General features: G+C 46.8%; 1 protein-coding gene across 1 annotated transcript in view; it reads left to right on the top strand.

Moving 5' to 3' along the window:
• The first annotated feature begins 7,444 nt into the window (after positions 1 to 7,444).
• Positions 7,445 to 26,176, top strand: part of LOC106807604 (high affinity cAMP-specific and IBMX-insensitive 3',5'-cyclic phosphodiesterase 8B-like) — a 48,638-nt gene continuing 29,906 nt past the window's right edge. Inside the window, exons 1-2 of the mRNA XM_014809998.1 lie at positions 7,445 to 7,522; positions 10,421 to 10,715. Of these exons, the coding sequence (XP_014665484.1) occupies positions 10,428 to 10,715 (288 nt within the window). The 5' untranslated portion in view covers positions 7,445 to 7,522; positions 10,421 to 10,427. The remainder of the gene's footprint in view (positions 7,523 to 10,420; positions 10,716 to 26,176) is intronic.

Raw genomic sequence — 26,176 nt, 5'->3', positions numbered from 1 at the left:
CTGCTTATTCAGGCCTGCTGCCTATGGACGCCCTCTACTGTTGGTAAACACCTATATCTCGATAACAGCGCGAGCCGAGCACGACTGCCGCACGATGGCGCCACGGCTCGGCTGACTGCACCGCTGCCGTCATCACCGCCGCCTCCTCCGCTACCGCCGCCGCCGCAACGCGTCACAAGCGCAGTGCGTATGCCGCTCCCGGCGCTCACTTCGCAGCGGCAGACGAGCAAAGTAAGAACGCACACGCGAAACACACACACAGGCGATATCCTGCACATCGATATAGTCATCGTGGTGCTCGGCGCTCGCGCGCTTGCAGAGCAGCAGCGGATATGTAGCCAGGCGCGCACAGGCCGACTGATTGAAACACTTACCTGAGCCAGGTGAGGGCCGTGTAGTGATGCGCACAGGTTGTGGGTGTTCCACCGCAATAACGGCAGAACTTTTCAATTCAACGCTGGTAGTGCCAGCACAGGTAAGCTTCCTCTTCCGCCTGTCCTCCTTGTCCTTCCTGTCCTTCCTTTCCTCCTATCGGCATGTCCTCTCCTCTGTCTTGCCATTCGCTTCGTGTCTCCACGTCCCAACCCCATGTCACCGTTTTTGTCAATTCCCGTTGACACCTGTTAATTTGCCGTACTTAATCAGAGTTAAATTACGCTCCTGTTAATTACTGGAACCCACGTCATGTGCCCATCCTCTTCTCCCTCGTTCATTTCTCCCTGCTCCCGTATAGTCGTTAGGATTAAAACTATAATGCGTTGCTGAAAAGGTGTGATGTAGGCACACTCAAATCTTCGCTGTATTATACCAATATTCCTGCAGAATTTTTTTTCTTCAAAATAGTGCCACGGCAGTGCCGTGCTGCCGTGGCGGCCACTACAGCACTGCCATTCCGTCGTCACATCTTCATGCGGCTTGGGACTATGTGTGGAGCCTATATATGAGATAATTGTATAAACGCATTGTGTGTGGTCAGCGCTGCCGTCCTACTCTGTACTAACGATACTAGCAAGAAAACAAATTATTTTCTGTTGCCGATGAGGCGCGGGCTAATGTCTCCACGCAGACGACGAAGTGTTTACTCCACGTGTAATGACGTCAGTTGCTAGGCGACGCAGCACGTCGCCGAAAGCAGAAACCCGCCAACGACCTCATGACGACGATGCGAAGAATGACTGCTGAGTTTTATGTCCACGACATTTTGTTTAATACTCGCCGAGAAACCTTTCTGTTACATTGCGTTAATAAAGAGGAATGACGTATGCATTCTATTTGAAAATACTCCGAAATCCTACGAAATGAGACTGTTAGGAATGTAATCATGCGAAGACAGCGCAACAAACAGCACATTTAGCGCAGCAGGCGGAGTAACACTAACAGCTTCTTGCCCCGACACGCTCGGCATCCACGCCGTGTTCATAGTGCGTACATTCATCGATAATACATAGTAGCAGTCCTATATGCCCTTCAGTTTAGGCCGTACTTAGGTGATACCGGAAACTACGGCGCGTTGTAATAATTATACTCTCACATTATCATTATCTTCTGGCAAATCGCAGATGACTATATAGTTGATTAAAATCGGGAATACGGGATGGATAAAACGTAGCCATTGATTAGATGAAGCGATGGATCCGTTATCGTGAGACGGGGCTATTCAGTGTCTCATGATAAGAATGATGTAATCATTGAGGAGAGTTCAGATTCAATTGGAAATACGAACCCGTGTCAACAGAAGTTATTGTTCATACTCGTTCTTAACCAGTTAACAAGTTAACCAGTTAACAATTAACAAGTTAACCAGTTAACAACAGTTAACCAGTTAAACCCCTTTAACAAGTTCTCCGCTCTTTGTACAACTGCGAAATGGTTTTTGGCAAAGTAAACTGTGTAGATCTCACTAAGCTAGCCCATATTGCGTTTGTACATGGCGAATTTTAATACGCATTTCAATAATTCTTAATATAATTAACGCTGTGCGTTTATCTGAATTTATGGAGCACGTTATAATCGCAAAGGAAGTGCTGTGTCGAAAATGTGTTTAGTGTATAATATAAGCTGAAAAATCTCAGAATATGGTTAAGAAACTAATTCAACTTTCGCCGGATACAACCGCACCGCCGCGCATTTATTGATCGTTGGAGGCAGTAATATAGATTCGTTTGAAAAGAAAACCCGAAACGGATTTATCTACACATTTACTAGTTTTCTAAATTTTCTGTTTTTAGCGGTAAACTATTACGGATTTTTGGCGCTATACATTGTTTTTCTTTTTTATACCTTTCGGATGCAGATCTAACAAATTGGGTCATGCAGCATTAGGCGGCTAGCTGCCTGTACTGTTCGCGCGTAAGCAACACGTTCAAAAGACGCCAAATAGGATCAGAAGCATCTTTGCCGTGACGCTATCCGCTCCGTGGTTAGAAAAAGAAGCCAACAAAATTAGATTATAATGGGAGAAACATGGGTAAATGGGTAATACAGTCTCACGAGCAAAATAATCGGGAAAGATATAAACGAGATTTTGGTTAATTTTTTTTGACAATGTTTCTATACTAGACAAACAAATAAAATAAAAACTAAAAACGAAACGTTAGTCGTGTTTCAACAATCACAAAGTGCAAGCTGTAACCACCATTAATATTGAAAGCAACATTAGCCCTATATACTATATACAGTAGCCCGCAATTTCAATTACAAGACAAATGATACAATTATATTAGAGAATGAGACAATTATAGAATGATACATTCATATTAATCAAGAGCTTTTCTTGTCATAAACGAAGCTTATAGAAGCAGGATAACGCGCGCGACTCGTTAGATCCATTTGACGTATGGTCTGATAAACCAGTGCATACTGGTGATTACCAGTCAGCTTATTACACCGCTAGACTCGATTGTTGTTTTCATGAAGATCTCCCGTTCAAGCTGCAGCCAAACTGGGATAGGTTAGTCATACACGAGACAGTATGTCGACAATGCTAATAATTAAATATTTGAAAATGCTACAAAAAATTCTAATGAAATATATCAATAAAATTAATAAATTGATGGATGGATGGATGAATGAATGAATAGATGGATGGCTAGATGAATGAATGAATGAATAAAAGACTAACTAAATAAATAAACAAACAAATGTACACACACGCACGCACGCGCGTCCATATAATATGTGCAACCATGCAGTATGTAAATAATGCTATATGTATCTTTTTAGCGAGATCTCCTACCGGAGTACCCTACCTACACGTGAAACCTCATATACGTTTGCTCGTTTTTTTTTCGATTAGGGAGCGTCTTCCAGCATTACAGAGTTAGAAACAGAACCTGATGAAGACGTCATATACCATAAGACACCATAGATACCATAAGTCGGCATTAGTTACACTATAGCGTACACCGCGGACTCTATATCTTATGCAAATGACATTGAGTGGTAAGATGGTATATAACACTCGTATAACACACACACACACACACACACACACACACACACACACACACACACACACACACACACAACAACATACACGCACCACACACACACACACACACCACACACACACACACACACACCACACACGCGCGCACACACGCACACAACACACACACAACACAACACACCACGGCACACCACACGCACACGACGCAACACACGTACACACAGCACACACGCACACACGCACACACCACACACGCACACACACACGCACACGACGCACACCACACGCACACGCACACCACACACACACACACACACACACACACACACACACACACACACACATACATACACGCACACGCGCGCGCGCACATAATGATAATGAGATATGAATCTCTGAAAAAACGTTTTAGAAACCGATTTAATGTTGATTTATTAAACCTACAAAATGCACATTACTTGACATTAATTCCTAGTTTAAATCCTCCCCGTCGCGCCCCACATATACATAAACGACACATTGTTTTTGTTTGTTCCCCGTACCCTGGCGGTGACAGCGGAACTAACGATTCCTACCGTGGAAGAAGCTACATAACCATATATAGGTATATGTAGCTCCTTGCTCACGTGATGCCCGCATACCATCTAGAAATGTACAAGCACTGTTTTCCGTGTCCATGATCTCGCCTCCATATTGAATTCAGCTGCGAAGTATTATGAAATCTTGTGTTCAAATGTAATTTCAACGCGTCCGCTGGATACTGCCAGACACACCTTCGCCAAGGTAGGAAATCGCTAAACATTTTCTTAGGATTACGAAGAAGTGATACAACTACCGTAGAACGTTGAAAATACGGTTAAAGTAACCAATTTTGTTTCAGCGCGTTCAATCGCAACTCTCCCGCATTGCACACAGCTATTAGGTATTGTCGGCCGCTGTTCATTTCAAATCGTTGTATGCAAACTCTTCTGGCTTCTCTTCGATTAGAATTTACATCACGTTGAGGTTCAATGTACAGGCTTCACGACGTAGTTTCTATTTTTATGAAATTAAAAATATAAATGCGTGCGGTAACGCGACGAAGATCGGAGCCGCATTGCTAACCTTAAAATGCCTCTAACTATACAGCAATGTAAACACACATAACGGTATACTTCACCGTAGATATACATGCGCAGTTAAAATCACGATCACTAGTTCTATCGAAGGCAATTGGACGAGGAGAAAAACTGACGTTAACCAGCGATGAACGGTGTTAGATGTAGCCTAGAACTATAGCCCTTCGCTCTGCCAAGGCTACTGTGGCAGAGCAAAAAGTTATAGTTCTAGAGCTAGAGGTGGTGAGGTAGCTTAGATGGTGCTAATTGACTAGATGGTAAGAAGAAGAACTCCTTGACTGAACTGACTGACTTGACTGAACTCATTGAACTGCATGCGATTTTACCCTATATGTTATCTCAGTCTTCGCAGAGTTTCTCCATATGTGTGCCACTATGTGTGACCCATGGCTTAACTATACGTCTGCATTAATCACATTTAGTTTGTAATTTGCGCGTGTGAAGTGTATAATGTATCAGCGAAGCACGAAGAAAGCGAATAATTGAAAGGAAAAAACATTTACATTGTTTCCATTAATGATTGTCATGTTATCGGCAAGGCTCGCAACTTTTCCGGCCAGCGTAATGTGGAGATTCAGGAGAGGAAACGTAGACTACTAAAGGCCACCGCACACCAGACGATTTTACAAACGATGAAACGATGAAAACGATGAAACGATGAAACGATGGTGTGCGGGGGCCTGAATATGCGGCTGAGAAAAAAATATCAATGCGTCCAAGCGAACAATCCAAGCGAACAATGCGAATTGAGTGTGAAAATTTACACAGCCACTCGCACACGCTGTTCAATCTTCCAAGGTCACGCGCACACCACAAAATCGCGTCCAAATAATCGTTTCCAAAATCAAACATGTTTGATTTGGAATTATCGTCGATAAAAATAAAATCGTCTACAATGACCCGCACACCTACATCGTTTCATCGTTTCATCGTTTCATCGTTTCATCGTTTCATCGTCTGGTGTGGCGGTGGGCTTAAAACACCACTACAGGCAGGACGGCGCCAGGGTATTTTCTTAGGGGGGGGGGCAAAACCAGGGCGTGTACAGGAGCACGCGAAGGGGTGGTCGGGGGGGCTCTCCCCCAGGAAATTTTGAAATTAGACCCCTCAGATGCGTTTTCTGCGCGAGCAGGGGGGGTCCCGGACCCCCCTGGACCCCCCCTTTTCTTGCAAATGATGGGGGTGACCCCCCACCCCACCCATCATTTGCCAATACATTTGCAAGATGTTTCTTTTCTTTTTCTATTTCTTCTTTCCTTTTTCTTTTTCTTTTTCTTTACTTTTTTCTTTTCTTTTTTCTTTTCTTTTCTTTTTCTTCTTCTCTTACCTTTTTCTGCATTGATAGGGGGGGCGACCGCCCCCCCTTGCCCCCCCTGTGGCGCCGCCCTGACTACATGAATAGCTACGGGTTAACGATTTCACAGCAATTTCGACTGCGATTCTAGAATCGCTGTCGAGTTGCATGAAAAAGTGCCAGCTAGGTCTGCGCTATAAGCTTAACTGAACTTGGAAAAGGGGAATCTTGGGAACTTGGGAAAAGAAAAGGAAAAGGGAAAAGGGAAAAGGGAAAAGGGAAAGGGAACACACACACACACAACACACACACGCACGCACGCACGCACGCACGCCAAGCACGCACACACACACACACACACCACGCACGCACGCACGCACGCACCCACGCACGCACACACACAACACACACACACACACAACACACACACGCACGACGCGCACGCACGCACGCACGCACGCGCACAGACAACACAACACACACACACAGCCACACCACACACACCACAACACACGACACACACACACACACTACGCACACACACACACACACACACAGGACACACAATATATTATATGTAAATGTATATATAGTATAACAGTTCATTAGAACTGCGTCCTATCGAGCCTGGTTCCTATTCGCACCTGTTATATTGTTTCTTGTTAAGGCTTCATCTTGTTGATATTATTACGTATATTAATTAATATAATATAATATATTATTGCGTAAAGTCGCATACGCCATTGTGCGTTATTACAGTTATACGCCCCGAGCAATCTGTCTATATGAGCGCTGTAAACAGTAAGGCTCCGCGATTGTTCACCGTTGCACTATTTCTCGTATAGAAAAGAGCAGTTTTCTCGAATTTTTCGTGGCAAAATTCGTCATTAGAGTGCGTAAATGTGCATTGCACAATGGAGACGGATGCCCGATAGACCGTTTGGAAAGGATTGAAATTTCAATCGTGTTTGTGAAAAATGTGGCAAATGCGTGGGTGTCGTAGCCATGGTGACCGGCAGCCGCGTTTGAGAGTTGAGGGGTACCCGACAACATGGTGGAATTTCGCATCATAGAGCTGGCAAAAGTTTCGAGTGAAGAGTGTACGGTTAATATGAAGTGATTTGGCATGAATAAAATGCATGCTGCGTGTTTATAGTAACTGTTACGTATTTGTAATTATTTTCTGTGTGCTGCTTATTCAGGCCTACTGCCTATGGACGCCCTCTACTATTGGTAAACAACCTATATTCGATAACACGCGCGAGGCCGAGACGACTGCCGCACGATGGCGCCACGCTCGGCTGACTGCCACCGCTGCTGTCATCACCGCCGCTTCCTCCGCTACCGCCGCCGCGCAACGCGTCACAAGCGCAGTGCGTATGCCGCTCCCCGGCGCTCCTTCGCAGCGGCAGACGAGCAAAGTAAGAACGCACACGCGAAACACACACACAGGCGATATCCTGCACATCGGATATAGTCATCGTGGTGCTCGGCGCTCGCGCGCTGTGCAGACAGCAGCGATATGTAGCCAGGCGCGCACAGGCCGACTGATTGAAATACTTACCTGAGCCAGGTGAGGGCGTGTAGTGATGCGCACAGGGTGGTTGTTCCACCGCAATAACGGCAGAACTTTTCAATTCAACGCTGGTAGTGCCAGCACAGGTAATGCTTCCTCTTCCGCCTGTCTCCTTGTCCTTCCTGTCCTTTGCTGTTCCTCATATCCGCATGTCCTCTCCTCTGTCTTGTCATTCGCTTCGTGTCTCCACGTCCCAACCCCATGGCACCGTTTTTTCAATTCCCGTTCACACCTGTTAATTTGCGGTACTTAATCAGGGTGAAATTACGCTCCTGTTAATTACTGCACCACGTCCTGTGCCGCTCCTCTCTCCCTCGTTCATCCCTGCCCCCGTATAGTCGTTAGGATTAAACTATAATGCAGTTGCTGAAAAGGTGTGATGTAGGCACACTCAAATCTTCGCTGTATTATACCAATATGAGTCGTCTGCGAATCGAATACACTAAGGCGGGCCAACTTCCGAGTACATTCAGGATACATGTGTTACACCTGATCATATGACTGAACTCGACTATTGAGTTTGCTCTCATGTGGAGTGGACAGACTGCGAGGTAGGCAGTGAGGGAGGAGAGACTGAAGAGGCAGGCAGTGAGGGAGGAGAAGACTGAGAGCAGGCAGTGAGGAGGACGGACTAAAGAGGTAGGCAGTGAGGGAGGAGAGACTGAAGAGGCAGGCAGTGAGGGAGGACGGACTAAAGAGGTAGGCAGTGAGGGAAGAGAGACTGGAGATGCAGGCAGTGAGGGAGACGGAACTAAAGAGGTAGGCAGTGAGGGATGACAGACTGGAGAGGTAGGTAGTGAGGGATGACAGACTGGAGAAGCAGGCAGTGAGGGAGGAGAGACTGGAGAGGTAGGCAGTGAGGGAGGAGAGACTGGAGAGGCAGGCAGTGAGGGATGTCAGACTGGAGAGGCAGGCAGTGAGGGATGTCAGACTGGAGATGCAGGCAGTGAGGGATGTCAGACTGGAGAGGTAGGCAGTGAGGGATGTCAGACTGGAGAGGCAGGCAGTGAGGGATGTCAGACTGGAGAGGTAGGCAGTGAGGGAGGAGAGACTGGAGAGGCAGGCAGTGAGGGAGGACAGACTGGAGAGGTAGGCAGTGAGAAAAGACTGATCTACGATCCGGGCAGCAGGAAACCGACAAATAATGCCTGGGAAACTAGTCCTGCCATGGTGCACACTGCATGTCGCTGCAGCGTTAGCACGCTCGCGCTAGCTGCGCAGAGATACGTAGTGTTTCATTCACCCATGGTCGACTGCTCTTGCGTTGAAGGTGGGCAGTCGGCCAGCTGCTACAATGATCGACTGAAAAGAGTGAAGAAAACCCACCGACACGAATATTCACCTAAGGGCGATGCTTTGTCGTGGCGAGTTGCACAGGCAGAGCCCAGTCCGAGGCCATCACACGCAGTGCGTGCGTGCGTGCGTGCGTGCGTGCGTGCGTGCGTGCGTGCGTGCGTGCCCGAGTGTGAGTGTGTATGTTTGGGGGTGTGTGGGTGTCAGCGTGTGTGTGTGTGCGTGCGTGTGCGTGCGCGCGTGTGTGTATGTGTGCGTGTGTGTGCGTGCGTGTGTGTGCGTGTGTGTGTGCGTGTGTGTATGTATGGGTGTGTGTGCGTGTGTGTATGTACAAGTGTGCGTGTGTGTATGTACAAGTGTGCGTGTGTGTATGTACAAGTGTGCGTGTGTGTGTGTGCGCGCGCGTGTGCGTGTGCGTGCACGTGTGCGTGTGCGTGTGTGTGGGTGTGTGTGCGCGCGTGTGCGTGCGCGTGTGTGTGCGCGTGTGCGTGCACGTGTGTGTGCGCGTGTGCGTGCGTGTGTGTGTGCGCGCGTGTGTGCGCGCGTGTGTGCGCGCGTGTGTGTGCGTGTGCGTGTGTGTGTGCGCGCGTGTATGCGTGCGCGTGTGTGTGCTTGCGTGTGCGTGTGTGTGCGTGTGTGTGTGCTCGGGCGTGTGTGCGTGCGCGTGTGCGTGTGCGTGCGCGCGTACGTGTGCGTGTGTGTTCGCGTGCGTCTGTGTATGCGCGTACGTGTGCGTGTGCGCGTGTGCGTGTTTCTGCGTGTGTTTGTGCGTGTGCGTGTGTGTTTTCGTAAGCATGCGTCTATCTGCAGCGATATTTCGTTCAATACAGTCAGTCTACGTTTTATTAAGCTGAAGCACGTAACGTGAAATATAACAGCTTATTAACTGCTTCCTTGATTTCTATACGTTTGACTGCGCATCTAGTAATGCAAAGTAATGTCATGTAAGCGCGTTTATTGAACGAACTGACGTTGTTAAATATACCACACAGCTGTAAAAAATTATCGAAAGGAAAACAGTCTAATAAACACAGGCGTGCGAAAACTGACGTTTGGACTCTTAATAGGGTGATATAGTAAAATCTTAATCAAATCGTTTCAATTCCAATATAGTCCAACGCAAATGAAAACGAGCCGCCAGTTTCTTTGTTACACCGTGAATGTGTCTGTCCAATATTGTCCCCGTCGTTGCCAATAAACTACGTTAATGGTTACCGCAAATATTATGGTAAATATGATAGTAATATGATGGTAAATATGATGGTATATGGTTACCCAATGTTGAAAACTATTTTCGTTTCGATTAACATTGAAAATTATGTCCCTGTAAAAGTAGGAGCTCGCGCGCATTGCTTTGGTCTCGAGTAGTACACGCGCACATAAGAATAAATATTACGCATCGTACGTACTAACCTTTAACAGCTCGATCAAAATATCCTCTATTAAAAATGCACCTTGCACATATAGGGCTATTAGATTCCTTCCTTTTAATAAAGCAGAGTATACGATTCCCTCTAACCAGCAGGTGGTGAACCGTGCTACGTAATTTATACATACCGACGCACGGGAAAAAACCCTTTCAACGCTTCTGAAGCCGCACGGGAATTACCTTATGACATGCAGACGGATATTGCTTTTGGATCTGCTTCTACTAATTCTGCTGCTGCTGCTGCTCTTACCCTCTTACGCAGGTGTGCCATGGGGTGCGCCCCAAGTCTTCATGTGTCACAGACAGGCATCATCTACTGTCGTGATTCGGACGAGAGTAACTCGCACTCACCCGGCCACTCGTCGAACGTGTCCGTGTCGGCGTCGCAGCAGCAGCCGCAGCAGCAGCAGCAGACGACTGTCGTGTTTCCCAAAACCGAAGTGACGACGACGAGCGACGCGAACGCCACCTCGATACAACTGACGCAGCATATTCGCTTCACGAACCGACGCGGTACGATCGAAGCAGAGACACAAACCAGCCAACTATTAATGAAGGTAGGTGTCTAGCAAGGTAGCTTCTCATCGTAACGATTATGTATGTGTGTGCGTGCGTGTGTGTGCGTGTGTGCGCGCGTGTGAATGCTTTGTGATAGTGAGCGTGTGTAGTATTCAAGTTCAGACAGACGAACGGACGGACGGACGGACAGAAAGACAGACAGCCATAGCGTGTAAAAAGCGTGTGTGAGAGAAAGAGAAAGAGACAGGAAGAGAGAAGACAGGAATGGACAGGAGCCTCACACACTAGCCTATCAATTATCACACGCAACCCCGCCATATTGCTCTCGTGCGGGGGGGGGGAGTGTCAACGGCGTGCCTGGCATGCTCCATCCTTATTTTTGTTCGCCACGCATCGTGCTCGCTTCACAGCCACAGCTAACGCACGTTTTCACATCGAGCCGCTGTTGCTATGACGACTACGTGCGGAGCGGCGGGAGCGCGTGCGGATAACAAGAAACCTCACTGCATTTTTTCGAGGAAAGATGAAATGTTCGTTACACGACGCTGTAGACGATTGCCTCATGAAATCTGTTTTCGTGAGGGTAGTTGTAGTAGACATTATAACTCCAGAGTTTTAGATTGAATTGTTGCACAGGTAACGTGAGTGTGTTGTGTCGACTATCATGCTATGGTAATATTTTATACTTGCTGTGCATACTAAAGTAGAATGATCGCAGAGAGTTTAATTCCTGTGCCAATGCTGACAAAATACCTCATGTCGAGAGTAATTAAATATCATCTCGTATAGCAAATACTCATTACTACTGTAGAAGTAATTAAGAAGTAATTAGAAGTAATCAGTATGCCCCCTGCCTGCATATTAATACCTCAATACTATTACCGTTAAGGTATGTACGTACAAGTATATGCGTACGTGATGTACGTTAAAGTATGCACTCTTTCGCTTCCCAGCAATACCTATATATTATTGAGCAGGTATATATATATTATAAATAGTAGGTATCGCGCGCGCGCACATAATGATAATGAGATATGAATCTCTGAAAAAACGTTTTAGAAACTGATTTAACGTTGATTTATTAAACCTACAAAATGCACATTACTTGACATTAATTCCGAGTTTAAATCCTCCCCGTCCGCCCCACATATACATAAACGACACATTGTTTTTGTTTGGTTCCCCGTACCCTGGCGGAGACAGCGGGAACTAACGATTCCTCACGTGGAAGGAGCTACATAACCATATATAGGTATATGTAGCTCCTTGCTCACGTGATGCCCGCATTCCATCTAGAAATGTACAAGCACTGTTTTCGTCCATGATCTCGCCTCCATATTGAATTCAGCTGCGAAGTATTATGAAATCTTGTGTTCAAATGTAATTTCAACGCGTCCGCTGGATACTGCCAGACACACCTTCGCCAAGGTAGGAAATCGCTAAAACATTTTCTTAGGATTACGAAGAAGTGATACGACTACCGTAGAACGTTGAAATACGGTCAAAGTAACCAATTTTGTTTCAGCGAGTTCAATCGCAACTCTCCCGCATTGCACACAGCTATTAGGTATTGTCGGCCGCTGTTCATTTCAAATCGTTGTATGCAAACTCTTCTGGCTTCTTTTCGATTAGAATTTACATCACGTTGAGGTTCAATGTACAGGCTTCACGACGTAGTTTCTATTTTTATGAAATTAAAAATATAAATGCGTGCGGTAACGCGACGAAGATCGGAGCCGCATTGCTAACTTAAAATGCCTCTAACTATACAGCAATGTAAACACACATACACGGTATACTATCCCGTAGATATACATGCGCAGTTAAAATCACGATCACTAGTTCTATCGGAAGGCAATTGGACGAGGAGAAAAACTGACGTTAACCAGCGATGAACGGTGTTAGATGTAGCTCTAGAACTATAGCCCTTCGCTCTGCCAAGGCTACTGTGGCAGAGCAAAAAGTTATAGTTCTAGAGCTAGAGGTGGTGAGGTAGCTTAGATGGTGCTAATTGACTAGATGGTAAGAAGAAGAACTCCTTGACTGAACTGACTGACTTGACTGAACTCATTGAACTGCATGCGATTTTACCCTATATGTTATCTCAGTCTTCGCAGAGTTTCTCCATATGTGTGGCACTATGTGTGACCCATGGCTTAACTATACGTCTGCATTAATCACATTTAGTTTGTAATTTGCGCGTGTGAAGTGTATAATGTATCAGCGAAGCACGAAGAGAGCGAATAATTGAAAGGAAAAAACATTTACATTGTTTCCATTAATGATTGTCATGTTATCGGCAAGGCTCGCAACTTTTCCGGCCAGCGTAATGTGGAGATTTCAGGAGAGGAAACGTAGACTACTAAAACCACACTACATGCAGGGACGGCGCCAGGGTATTTTCTTAGGGGGTGCTTTTAATGAGTCAGTGCCTGATCGATGATCGATCAATGCTTTAATGAGTCAGTGCCTGCTCGATGATCGATCAATGCTTTAATGAGTCAGTGCCTGATCGATGATCGATCAATGCTATATTGGGTGCGTGTGGGATTACTGCGCGGCTGGTAATCACGATACTCATGGTACAATGGCTCTATATACGAGAACATAGTGTGTTTAATAGAGGTGCCAGTAGATATACCACTGTGTTCATTGCGATACAAACTCAGCTTATAACTCATCGACGTTTCCAGTTTCATTAATCCGATTTAAATTATTATAGCGTTAAATATTAAATATTAAAGCGTTAGATAATAGAAATCGTATAGGTAACAGTCGCCCGTATAGTCGGTTGATTTCGAACGCGATTTGGCATGTTCTGATATTATGTTCATATTTTGACGGTCGCCTCTTGCTGCCGATGCGAAATGCGTGTACTAACTTAGCTTCTAACATCTCTCTCTCTCTCTCTCTCTCTCTCTCTCTCTCTCTCTCTCTCTCTCTCTCTCTCTCTCTCTCTAATAGTAATAATAATATTTTTTTAATATATAATATTATATAATATAATGATGAATCAATGATGAGATATTAATACATTAATAATTATTTATTATTATGTATATCAATCATCATCATCAATCATCATCATCATCATCATCTCATCATTCATTCTCGATCCTCATTATTCGGATCAGTATCCATTCAACAGACTTGGCTGCTCGTATACCATTTCGACACCGGTCGTGTTTTGCATCGGTCTCGCGGCAGATCTGCGTCCGCATTGCGAGATGAAAGACAACGCAAAGCGGCTGCTATAGGGATCGTTGCTAGCGGAATCACAGGCGGACATTCCCACCGGAACCGTACTGCGTAGGAGCGTGGGCATGCCGTACGCGCCGGCAGCGCCACCCGCGACGCGCGCCCCAACCTTGACCGCGACATTTCCCGCTACAGACTCCTCCACGCGCACGCACGCGCCCTAGCAGCACGCCGCGCTGCTTTCTCGTTGGCCGGTGGCGCCACTACGATGTTTGTCGAGCAAGTCGGTCGAGGCGCAACGCTTCGATGCGCCCCAAGCTTCTCGCGGCGTGCTGACTAGCGTTAATTTATACAGCACCGTCGCAATGTGTTTCGTCGCACGCGGCAGTTTGTCATGAACCCCCCACACACTCTCTCTCTCTCTCTCTCTCTCTCTCTCTCTCTCTCTCTGCTCTCTCTCTCTCTACTCTCTCTCTCTCTCTACTCTATCTATCTCTCTCTCTTCTATCTGTCTCTCTCTCTCTCGCCCCCCTCTCTCTCTCTTCGCCTCCTCTATCTCTCTCCTGTCTCCCGCCCCCCCCCTCTATCTCTCTCTCTCTCTCTCTCTCTCTTTTCTCTTTTCTCTTCTTCTCACTCAACTCACTCCCTCTCTCTCTCTCTCTCTCTCTCCTTCTCTCTCTCTCTCTCTCCTTTCTTTCTCTCTCTCCTCTCTCTCTCTCTCTCTCTCTCTCTCTCTCTCTCTCTCCTCACTCATCTCCGATCCCTCTGCCGTGAACGTTGCGCCGATACTTCCCACCTGGCGGGGGAGTGTCGAGCACAATACACGCCAACATTTCGTATTGTGACAAGGCACGCATCGTACACCGAGCGCCCTCTCTCTAACGCGCACAACAGCTGTGAGATATATGAGACGATACCATAGGCCTGTGACGTATTGCACAGACGTGTCTATGACGTAGTCATCAGAAGGTAGCGTACGTGCGAATCGGTAGCCTTCCGCTACGGTTTTGGCTGACGTATAGCCGGCTTCTTCTCCAGTATCGTTGCAGTCGGAAGAGCAGACGAGGTGCTCTTAATTATAATAACGTGGCTATAGTATCTATACTATCTATATATATTACTACCTGCCTACTTATTTACACTACGTACTTTTTATATCTATTTACTGACTCTAATATATAGGTATTGCTGGAAGGAAGAGTGCATACTTTAACGTTACATGCACGTACGCAATATATTGTATCGTAATTACCTACGGTACATAGTATTGAGGTATTAATATGCGGCAGGGGGCATACTGCATTTACTTCTTTATTCCTTAATTACTTCTACAGTGTATGCTATTTGCTTAGAGATGATATTTAATACTTTCGAATGAGGTATTTGTCAGATTGGAACGGCTTTAAACTCTCTGCGATTCATTCTCTTTAGTTATGACAGCAAGTATAATATTTCATAGCTGCATGTCGACCAACACACTCACGTTACCTGTGCACACACTTCAATCTATATTTGGAGTTATATGTCTACTCAACTACCCTCACGAAACAGATTTCATGAGGCATTCGTCTACAGCGTCGATTGTACGAACATTCCTCATTTTCCTCGAAAAATGCAGTGGGTTTCTTGTTTAGTCCGCACGCGCTCCGCTCGCTCGCCGTAGTCGTCTAGGCAACGCGGGCTCGATGTGAACGTGCGTTAGCTGTGGCTGTGAGGGCCCACCGATGCCGTGTAGGGTAAAAATGGATTGGAGCATGCCAGTGCCGCCGTTGACATCCCCCCCCCGCCGAGAGCATTTGGCTGGGTTTGCGCCTGTGATTAATTGATGGCTAGTGTTGAGGCCTTCCTGTCCTTCCTGTCTCTCTCTTCCTGTCTCCTTTCTCTTTCTCTCACCACGGCTGTTTTCACGCTATGGCTGTCTGTTCTTTCTGTCGTCGTCGCGTTCCGTTCGGTCTGTTCTGAACTTGTTACCCGTCCGTAATCACAAGCATTCACACCGCACGCAACGCACACACACCCGCCAAATACTATCGTTACGATGGAGAAGCTTACTTGCCTAGACACCTACTTCTTAATAGTTCGGCTGGTTTGTGTTTCTGCTTCGATCGGTACGCGGCTCGCGTTCGTGAAGCGATATTGCTGCGTCAGTTTTCGAGGTGGCTTCGTCGTCGCTCGGTCGTCGTCACTTCGGTTTTGGGAAACCGACAGTCGTCCTGCTGCTGCTGTGCGAGCTGCTGCTGCGCGCCGCCACGGAACGTTCGACGGGTGCGGGTGAGTGGCGGTTTATTTCGTCCGATCACGCGTAGATTTGATGCCTGTCTGTGACACATGAAGACTTGGGCGCACCCCATGGCACACCTGCGTACCGAGCGGTAGAGCAAGCAGCGCAGCAGAATCGCGTAGAAGCAGTCCAAAAAGCATATCCGTTGCATGTATAAGGTAATTCCCGTGCGGCTTCGAAGCGTGAAAGGCTGGTTTTTTCCGTGGTCGGTACTGTTTAAATTACGTGCACGTTCAGCACCTGCTGGTTTGACGGAAATGTTACTTGCCTTTATTAAAAGGAGGATCTAATAGCCCTATATGTGCAAGCGTGCTTTTTTAATAGACTGGAATTTTGATCGAGCTGTTGAAGGTTGTAGTACGTGCGTAATATTTATTCTTATGTGCGGTGTATCTCGGACCAAGAACGCGCTGCGAGCTTCCTACTTTTACAGGGACTATTTTCTTCAATGTTATACGAAACGAAGATAGTTTTAACGTTGCGTAACTCATACATCTATTTTACATCTTATTACTATCTTTTCGCATAATCTTGCGGTACTTAACGTGTTTCTGGACGACGGGGAATATTGGAAGACAACATGCACGGTTTGTTTGTAAAAGAACTGCGGCTGCGTTTTATTTGGTTGACTAATTGGATTGAAGCGATTTGCTTAAGATTTTACTATTCACATAATAGGATCCAACGTCCGTTTTCGCGGCCTGTGGTTATTAGACTGTTTTCCTTTCGATAACTTCTTTACAGCTGTGTGGTATATATAACACGGTCGTTCGGTCAATACGCGCTTACATGACTTACTTTGCATTACTAAATTTGCGCAGTAAGTATAGGAATCCAAGGAGCGTTAATAAAGCTGTTATATTTCATCGTTACGTGTTTCAGCGTATAACACGTAGCTTGTATTGAACGAATATCGGTGCAGATAGACGCATTGCTTACGAAACACGGCCACGCCAACACACGAGAAACACGCACAGCGCACACGAACGTCGCGCTCACAGACGCACGCGAACACACGCCCGTACGCGGCGCGCACCCCCACGCGACGCCCCCCGGCACAACACACGCACAGGCGCGACACAACGCGCACGCCACGCGCCAACACACGCACCGGCACACGGCCACCACGCGCGCACCGCTGCGCACACGCGGCGCACACCCGCGCCGACGCCAAACACTGCACGCACACGCGCCAACACGCGCCAACGCACACGCGTCGCCACACCCACACACCGCCACGACCGTGCCGCACCGCCAGCGCGCGCGCACACACACAGCGCACACACTACACACGCACACTCGATACTTCACCCACGCACACCATCTCAACACGCAAACATACATACACACCGCAACGCCGCAACACGCGAGCACACCACGCACCATATCACAGCGCCACGCACACGCCGCACAAACAACGCGGCACACACCAGCAAACCTACACCTCTCGGGCACGCACGCACGACGCCGGCACGCACGCCGCACGCACGCAGCGCCGCACGCAACGCACTGCGTGTTGATGGGCTCGGACTGATCGGCTCTGCTGTGCAACTCGCCGACAAGCATCGCCCTTAGGTGAAATCGTCGTGGTGGCGTCTTTCGTTACTCTTTTTCAGTCGTCATTGTGTAGCAGCTGGGCGACTCCACCTTCACGCAAGAGCAGTTCGACCATGCGGTAATGAACCTACGTTCTCTGCGCAGCTAGCGCGCGAGTCGATAACGCTGCAGCGAATGCGTGGTCACGCATGGCGGCTAGTTTCCAGATTTATTTTGTCGGTTTCTGCTGCCGGATCGTTTAGATCGTTTTTCTCACTGCCTACCTTCTCCAGTCGTCTCCTCCTGCCTGCTTCTCCAGTCTTCCTGCCCTCACTGCCTACCTCTCAGTCTGCTTCCTGATGCCTGCTTCCCGGTCTGAATCCCTCACTTTGTCTACCTCTCCAGTCTGCTCTATCCTGCCTGATCTCCAGTCTGAATCGCTACTGCTGCCTCTCCAGTTGCATCTCACTGCCTGGCTCTCCAGTCTCTCTCGCCGTCCACTGCCCTACTCTCAGTCTCTCCTCCTCACTGCTGCGTTCTCCGTTGTCATCCTCCACTACCTACTTCCAGGCTGTCATCCTCACTTGCTACTCTTTTAGTCCGTCTCCCTCCTGCTTGCCTCTTCAGTCTCTCCTCCCTCACTGCTCTTTTTCCTTTTTTTAGTCCGTCCTCTCTTTGCCTGATTCAGTCCTTCCCTTATGGACCTACCTCTTCGTCTTCTCCTCCCTCACTGCCTACCTCGTTCCGTCGTCTCCCTCAATGCCTACTCTTCCAGTCTCTCCGTCTCTCACTGCCTACCTCTTCGTCCTTCTCCTCCTCTGCTGACTCTTTGTCCGTTCTCTCCCTCACTGCCTGACCTCGTTCAGTCTCTCCATCCCTCACTGCCTACCTCTTCGTCTACTCTTCCCTACTGTCTACCTCTTTCAGGTCCGTCCCTCCTCCTGCCTGCCTCTTCAGGCTCTCTCCCTCACTGCCTACCTACGCAGTCTGTCCACTCCACATGAGGCAAACTTCAATAGTCGGTTCCGTATATGTCCAGGCTGTAACAGATGTATCCAGATGTACTCCGGAAGTTGGCCCGGCGCTCCGTGTGTTTCGATTCGGACGACTTAATTGTTATATCAGCGAGATTGGCGCTGGTGCCTACCATCACCCTTTTTCAGCACGCTTTGTTTTACTCCTCACGACTGTAGGGAGCAGGGGAAATGAGCGAGGGGGAGAGGAGCGGCACAGGACGTGGGTGCTAGTAATTTAACAGGAGCGTATTTCCTGTAAGTCGCAATTAACGGTTTGTGACGGGAATATGAACAAACAGGTTGCATGGTTGGAGTGGAACCACAGAGAATGGCAAGCGAGGAGAGGACATGGGCATATGAGAACGAAAGGGCAGAAGGACAAGGGAGGACCAGGCGGAAGCAGGAGCTTAGCCTGTGCTGGCATACGCGTTTGAATTGAAGTTCTGACCGTTATTGCGGGCTGGACAACCAAAACTGGCGAAATCACTTCACGGCCCTCACTGGCTCAAGGTAAGTATTGCAATCAGTCGGCTGGCTGCGGCCTGGCTAAATCTCCGCTGCTGCTCCTGCAAACGCGCGCGGTCGCCGAGCGCCCCCGATGAACCATAATCCGAATGTGCAGGTATCGCCCTGATGTGTGTGTTTCGCGGTGCATAAACACTCCTATAAACCATTTTAGTGGGATGAATCATACTTTCTGGAGTGTTCTAACGTTTAACACCTTACCTCTTGCTACGATGTCTCTGCCCCCGCAGTCTGGCCCGAGCAAATGTGCAACAAAAGGTATTTAACCAGAAAGCAATACCCTTAACATGGCGCGATCGATGGCATTCAACGGAACACCTAGACCGAAATTTTTGCTACGCGACCCTGACGTTAATGGAGGCTTAATTGCAGTCAATCTAAGCACTTAGTTGTGAGAACCCGTTGTGCCGTCGCATTTCGGCCCCTGGCCCCATAAAGCAGAGCCGACGTTGAATCGACTCCCCGACCCTCAAATAACCCCTGGTAGACCATGTATCAATATGACTGTAACCGAGTTGCATTACAGGTAAGGCCCCACAGAGTCTCTCCCCATTCTTCCCATATCGCAAAATCGGGCACAACGCGGCGTGGCCCAGCTTAACGAACGTTTCCGACATACAAAAAATTTGTAACTTTTTTTTTTAGGTTTATTATGGACCACAATCACAACACTATTAGTGAAGAATCCAGCTAGATTTCACCTCGAATTCCCAGGTACGAAGCCCTTTTTTGCCAGCTTTATTGACAATGGCACTAAATTAGATACTATATATTAATATAATTATCTATATGGATCAGCAGCTAAAGTAGTGCCCTGTGTATGTAAATATCTTAGACTCGTCTCGTATCGTACTGGCATCCTTATTGTGGTTCCTTCCTCGCTACACAGTGTCGGGTGTGCAGTCAGGCCGCCTCCAGGCCTTAGTGTTTCTTTTCATCGAATGAAGACAATAAACTCAGATGACCTTCATCATTACACCTCGGTCCTTACTGATCGTGTGATCTCTGAGCAGCATAGTCGGCTTGTCTCGTAATATCCCTAAAAACAATATAAGGATATAGGTGTTCTACCAATTGGGATGGGATATACTAGTGTCTGTACTTGCATAGAGCCCTAGATTAGCAGGCACATCCTCGTATTGTGAAATGAGATTGGATCCACTAGGCACAGTAACTATAAACGTTGATCATTTAATACGCAAAGCAGTAATAACAGTTCAGATTATTCATATTTAAATTCAATCTAATCAGTCAAGTCTAAATTCAATATGTTTATAGGTGCCTTTATAATAGGTCATATTCTTATACCATACGATATACAAGCTGCTCAAAAACTAGAGTGAGCTTGTACTGTGGGAATCCAAAGTAAAACCGGGTGCTTGAGTCTTAGTCCAATCTACCTTGGTCTATATACCATTCCAGAAACCGGGCCAGAAATGTGTTTAAGAGTTGCTGGCTCCGTTTTTCCATTTTATACTCGGTAGACTTCCAAGTCTAGATAAAATATACTCGATCAAAATACCATATAAATCGAGCCATGATAAGTTTATTATTCGCGAGTAACCATTGAAATAAGTGTTGACCAAATCTACCCATTATCCTTCTCTTCCCAATATTTTAACTCGCTCATGTTGCTGGCTGCGATTTTTTTCACTGTGCCCTGCACTGCACTGTCACGATATTCAAACAAACTTTCAATGGAAACTTAAGTCTTAAAGCGTTAACTCACCACTCATCTAGAGCTGAAAGATCTTTGTTTCGTCTCGCAAAATCAATGTTTTCTCAACTGATGCAGATAAAATGAAATCGTGAGTGCTCCAAGATATGCCTGTTTGCCAGAACGTCCTGTCAAGAGAATATGCTGCATTGCTTTCACAGGTCATAACTAGCTATATCAATGACCTTGTAATTCTCTCGTCGGCGCATTACCGCTTCTAATGACGATTATGGCGCACGACAAATTCGAGAAAACTGCTCTTTCGTATCGAGATAGTGCACACGTTCGGTGAACAACTCGCGGAGCCTTTACTGTTACACGCCCCTCCTTAGACAGCATTGTCGGGGTAGTTACTGTATCACGCATCCAATTGGTCGTATGCGACTTTACCGCAATAGTATTTATTTTTTATTATTTACGTATAAGTTCATGGTTTTGAGCATGGAGAAGCCCGCCTTAAGCTGAGACACAAATTAAGCACGGTGCCCCGAAAAGGGACCAGGCTCCCGAAATAGGTACTGTGCTCACAGTCTCCTGGAATTGCCGCTTGTCTCACACCTATTGCTTGTTTTCTCCAAGTTATGTCTGGACGTATAACTATAAGGAAGCCGTCAAGGCTCTAAACATATATTATTGTGTGGGCGCAGCGTCGTCCATTACTCGTTGTCAATTGCATGCCATGCGAGCTCTGTGTGTGTGTGTGGAGTGAGTAGTGGCCCTGCCAATGTCATCGTAAGTCTACCATATGCGAGCGAATGGCAACACAATGCCTTCCCGATCGTTCAATTAAGCATTGGTAGACGTGAATTACATACTTAGTGTGCGCTCAGCGGTCTTCCTCTCAGCCTCAATACATGTTAACCCAACGAAGAGTAGGGTACTGCTTCGTTGCCTACTTGCTTGTTGGGTTACATTTGTGTGTAGTGTTTGTTGTATCTACGCGTTCCCAATGCACGAGGCACTTTCTTATGACAAATATACCTTTAGCACGTTGTCTCCTGCATGGACGTCCGGTCAGGCGTTTACAAGGGTAGTAACAAGGTCAGACCGAAGCGAGTGGATAGTGTGACTCGCGTCGCGTGGATTTGTGTGTCGTGTAGATGTGTGTTAGCTGGCCTAAAGATCCGACACATAATATAGCAGAGGGTCGTACATCGTGATATAATACCGTATGTGGCCTCTCGTGGTGTTGCTGTAGTGAGGTGGTTTGGGCAAAGCTCTTCGCTGGTAGACTGACTGCCATGTGCAAGTGGCTATGGCTGCGCCCCACATTCACGCATTGCGCTGCGAAGTGGGACACGTGGAAATTTCTCACGCAGCCGTATTTCGGCACGGAATCCGTCCTAATGACACAATGCATCACGGGCCACGAAAGTCTCGCACCTAATTAGATAAAGCATTAGCCTATTTCTAAATGCAAACACGCGAAATGCCCGTGATAGGTTCTCTGCTTATTGTTTGAAACCTAAACGTGCCAACCACATTATTTAGACACCGATTGGTCTCGCATCAAAGTGCGGTGCCCCTGTGCAATTAAAATGCTCGGAAAGAATGTCGCTTCGTCTTTCCGATGCCCTGGCAGTGGGGCAACTTTCTGTCAGTTACGCTATGTCCCGTGAGGCAAGCGGCATCATTTGTCTCCAGGGGCGGTGACGTAGCTGGGTGGTGGAATGATGTGGTGTGTGCCGGTCGACGAAGATTTAGCTCCATAAGCAGTTTGCCGCAGATATAAGCGATATCCCATCGTCATAAAGCCAAGTTTTCTGTGTCGACCTGTAGGATGAGTGAGCCCGTAAGACGGCTCTACTCACGCAGCCAGAGGAGGCATGATGTGTTGTGAGTATAGAACTGTATGTTTCGTTCTGGTCCCCTGGTTCAACTGACAACCGACATATGTGTCGTCGATGCTCGTTTATTGGTTCTTTTCTTCTCGCTAGGGTTATCTACATATTTAATTAGTGTGCTTTATGTTAACACGTCGCGTTTCTCTACTAAATTTATAAGTATCATAGTAAACAAACATGTCTCGACCATGAGGTAGCCAGAGGCGTCTGGTCGTTCGCGGCGCGGGTCGCAACAGCTTACACATGAAGCCTCAGCGACGCATTGCGCAGACAAGGCATCGACCAGACGATAGCAAAGCCTCGCCACAGTCTGCGTAACAGTCCCTCTGCTGGTACACCAATATAGTTTGATTAATTTCCAGAAATTTTGGTGCATAGAACAAAAAAGACTCCAGGATTTACGTTTGATACATTTGTAATGCGGCTCCGAGTTCTGTTCCCCACATTTTATTAATCAAAAAAATCTAAAAAATTCATGTCTGGATGTCCGGATCCCCGCACAAAGTGGCTGTGATCGTACGTTTGCGTTGTTGGCAAGGCACCAGACCCGTCCAAAAAAATTACCAAATCAAAATCCCAACTGCTGCGTCCGTAGCTTTTTTGATGGTATCCTGTTGACAAGACAACAACTAAAACCAACAAACCCACAAATCAGCATAACACACAACGAACGAGCGCGGCGGAAAACCATACCTCCTTGGGCGGAAGGTCAAAATCTACTGGTATGTTATGGCTGTGCTTGGGGTCCACAGCTGAGTTGTTCCCTGTTGAGCGCGCCATGCGTTGTACCCGTTTGCCCACGCGTGCGTGCGTCCGCGTGCCGTGCGTGGCGTGCAGTGCATTGCGTGCCAGGCTGTCGTGGCCGGCGGTACCGAAGCATACACAATTTCAACACTTCGTACTTGCAATTCCATTTTCTCCTTGGATGTGGTATTAGTAAATGACAGCCGCCCCATCAATACTCGTCTGCTGGGGGACAAGTCAGCCAGAAGCTAGCATCCGAGGCTCTATGGCAATCGGGTTGAACTAAAAAGTAATGGGTCGGGTAGGGGTCTGCCTTGCTGTCTTGTAAAGGCAACCTGCAAACAGAGAGGACAGCTTTAGCATATAGAAATGCTGCATTTCCCTGTATTGCATTGATCTCCACGTGCATGCGTGAATTGCATCATTGAATTTACTCCCCTGTTATTGTAATGTTGGCTTGACTCGTGTGTCGTAATGGTATGTCGTTGCTAGGACACTGTGTGTTTTGTGTCTTACGGTCACAAGATCACAGCATTGGCAAGCAATCAACACCAAGTACAAACCACATTAAACATCGCACATACTTGTTTCAATTTGTATTTAGTTTTTTTACGCTGGTGCGTTGTCTAGCGGTGTGAATCCGATGTGTAAGTGCAATAGTATGTTTCGCAACTCTCTGTAAAAACCAACTGGTTTCACTTACATCAACATGGACAGGCGGTCATCATAGTTGGCCATCAAATGTTGTAATCAAACAGCGAGGGCCTAGTGACAACGTTGCATTTGGTCCAGTCGTACTGTCGCCCACGTGCGAGCAGCAATAGTGCCATGGACAATCGTGACCACACCGCACCTACCAGCCGATGCTGTATATATTACTATTTTATCAAAAATTAATGTAGACATAGTAAGTTGCCGTAGATGCTGATTTTTAAGATTCGCCACTCCCTACGCACCTGTGTGTTGTGTAGACTAGCTGCTGGAGTTGTATATTTGATTAATACGATTAGCGGCATTGTAAGTTATACTGCTCAGATAATAGGCTTATGTTCTTTGTCGCATTATCGCAAGTCAAAGATATAGGCCTCTAGGATACAGAATCTCAGGCAGTCTGAACGTTACATACATCCTGAATGAACCTATCATATACATCAACCATACGGAACCTTGTTTGTCCATCGATAGCGTGATAATTTTTTGCACAGCCGACCGATATTGGGGTCTTTCACCTTTCGCTTACTTCATAGGTATATCACGCATATAGCATTTCTGAGTCAGTAGAGGGCCAGCTGCCTAAGACTCGCTCAATAGCTCTCGTGTCCTCATTTATTTTCTGATGACACTCGACAGCGATTCATTAAAAATCGGCCAGTCGAATTTGATGTGAAATCCGTGATATAACCGTCAGCTGAACAATCTATGTGGGTACGATTTAGGTCAGGTGGACGTAGGGTGAAATGTGGGCGACAGCACGGATGTATAATTGCCTCCAAATTTATTCAATGTTACATTAACTCTCTCTCCGCACAGGCAGTAAAAATATATTACGTTGTTATGACAGTAACTAAGAGAGTCAAAGGGTGGACATGTAAATACCTGGCATTCACATTCCGTAGGGGGGGTTAACATTTGTTTCTGCGTGCATTGCTGCTATGCTCTCACATGGGGTTTGGGTTTGGCGGTGCTCAGCCTCCCCTCATCATTGTTGCCCAAAAAGGATCGAAGAGGAAGAAGAAAAAGAAAGGAAGTGAGGAAATAAAGATATAACAGATAATCACCGGCCAACAGCACAGGCAAAAGCACTACATACAGAGTCAGGAAGTCACGAACATTATATGAATAAAATTACGACCTGAAAGCTACTTCTCTTGCCCAATAGGATGGCATCTGCAATAGTGAATATGGTTACTACATGTAATCGGTGTTAACAACAAACACTATAACGCCTCCATTTACTTACACTTAGATACACTTGGTGCGCACTCAACAGAGCCGAGATAATTCGGAAACTCCAATAATTTATAACATACACCACGACATAACACACACACACACACAACAATTACACCACACACACACATACCACACACGACACACACACACACACACACACACACCCACAACACCAGCACAACACACAGAACGCACGAACGTCCACAGCACGCGCACGTCACGCACGCATCTTGCAGCGCGCACATAAATGAAAATATATATCGACAAGTCGCGTATGACGTTGCAGTCCCAAATTGCATAACAATAAATGACAAAAACTCGCACCAACAATATAGATAGCGTCCTTGTCACTGTTTACACCTGAAGCAGTTACACTCAGAAGACAAAAGAACATTAACACGTCCGAATATCCGCTCTTCATATAGAGTGGAAGTATAGGTATATGCGTAGTAAGTTTTCGGGGCCGTAGAAAAAACAAGTAATGCAAACTAATTTCCCATAAATAGAAATTGACATAAGTATACTTAATATGCAAAACCTTGTCAATGTGTACAGTTCGCAAAATAGCGGCGCATTTGGAAGTGTCGCTCGCTCAGCCAAGAGCATATATCGTGTGCGCTGAGCGTTAGTCACCCCCCATGCATTTAGTCGGTGGACTACTTGCTTTGACATGGAGACAAACTGT

Source organism: Priapulus caudatus, unplaced genomic scaffold (assembly GCF_000485595.1).
Source record: "Priapulus caudatus unplaced genomic scaffold, Priapulus_caudatus-5.0.1 Scaffold225, whole genome shotgun sequence".
NCBI lineage: Eukaryota > Metazoa > Priapulida > Priapulimorpha > Priapulimorphida > Priapulidae > Priapulus > Priapulus caudatus.
The sequence above is the reverse complement of the archived record's forward strand: the minus strand, read 5'-3'. Positions and strand labels throughout refer to the sequence as shown.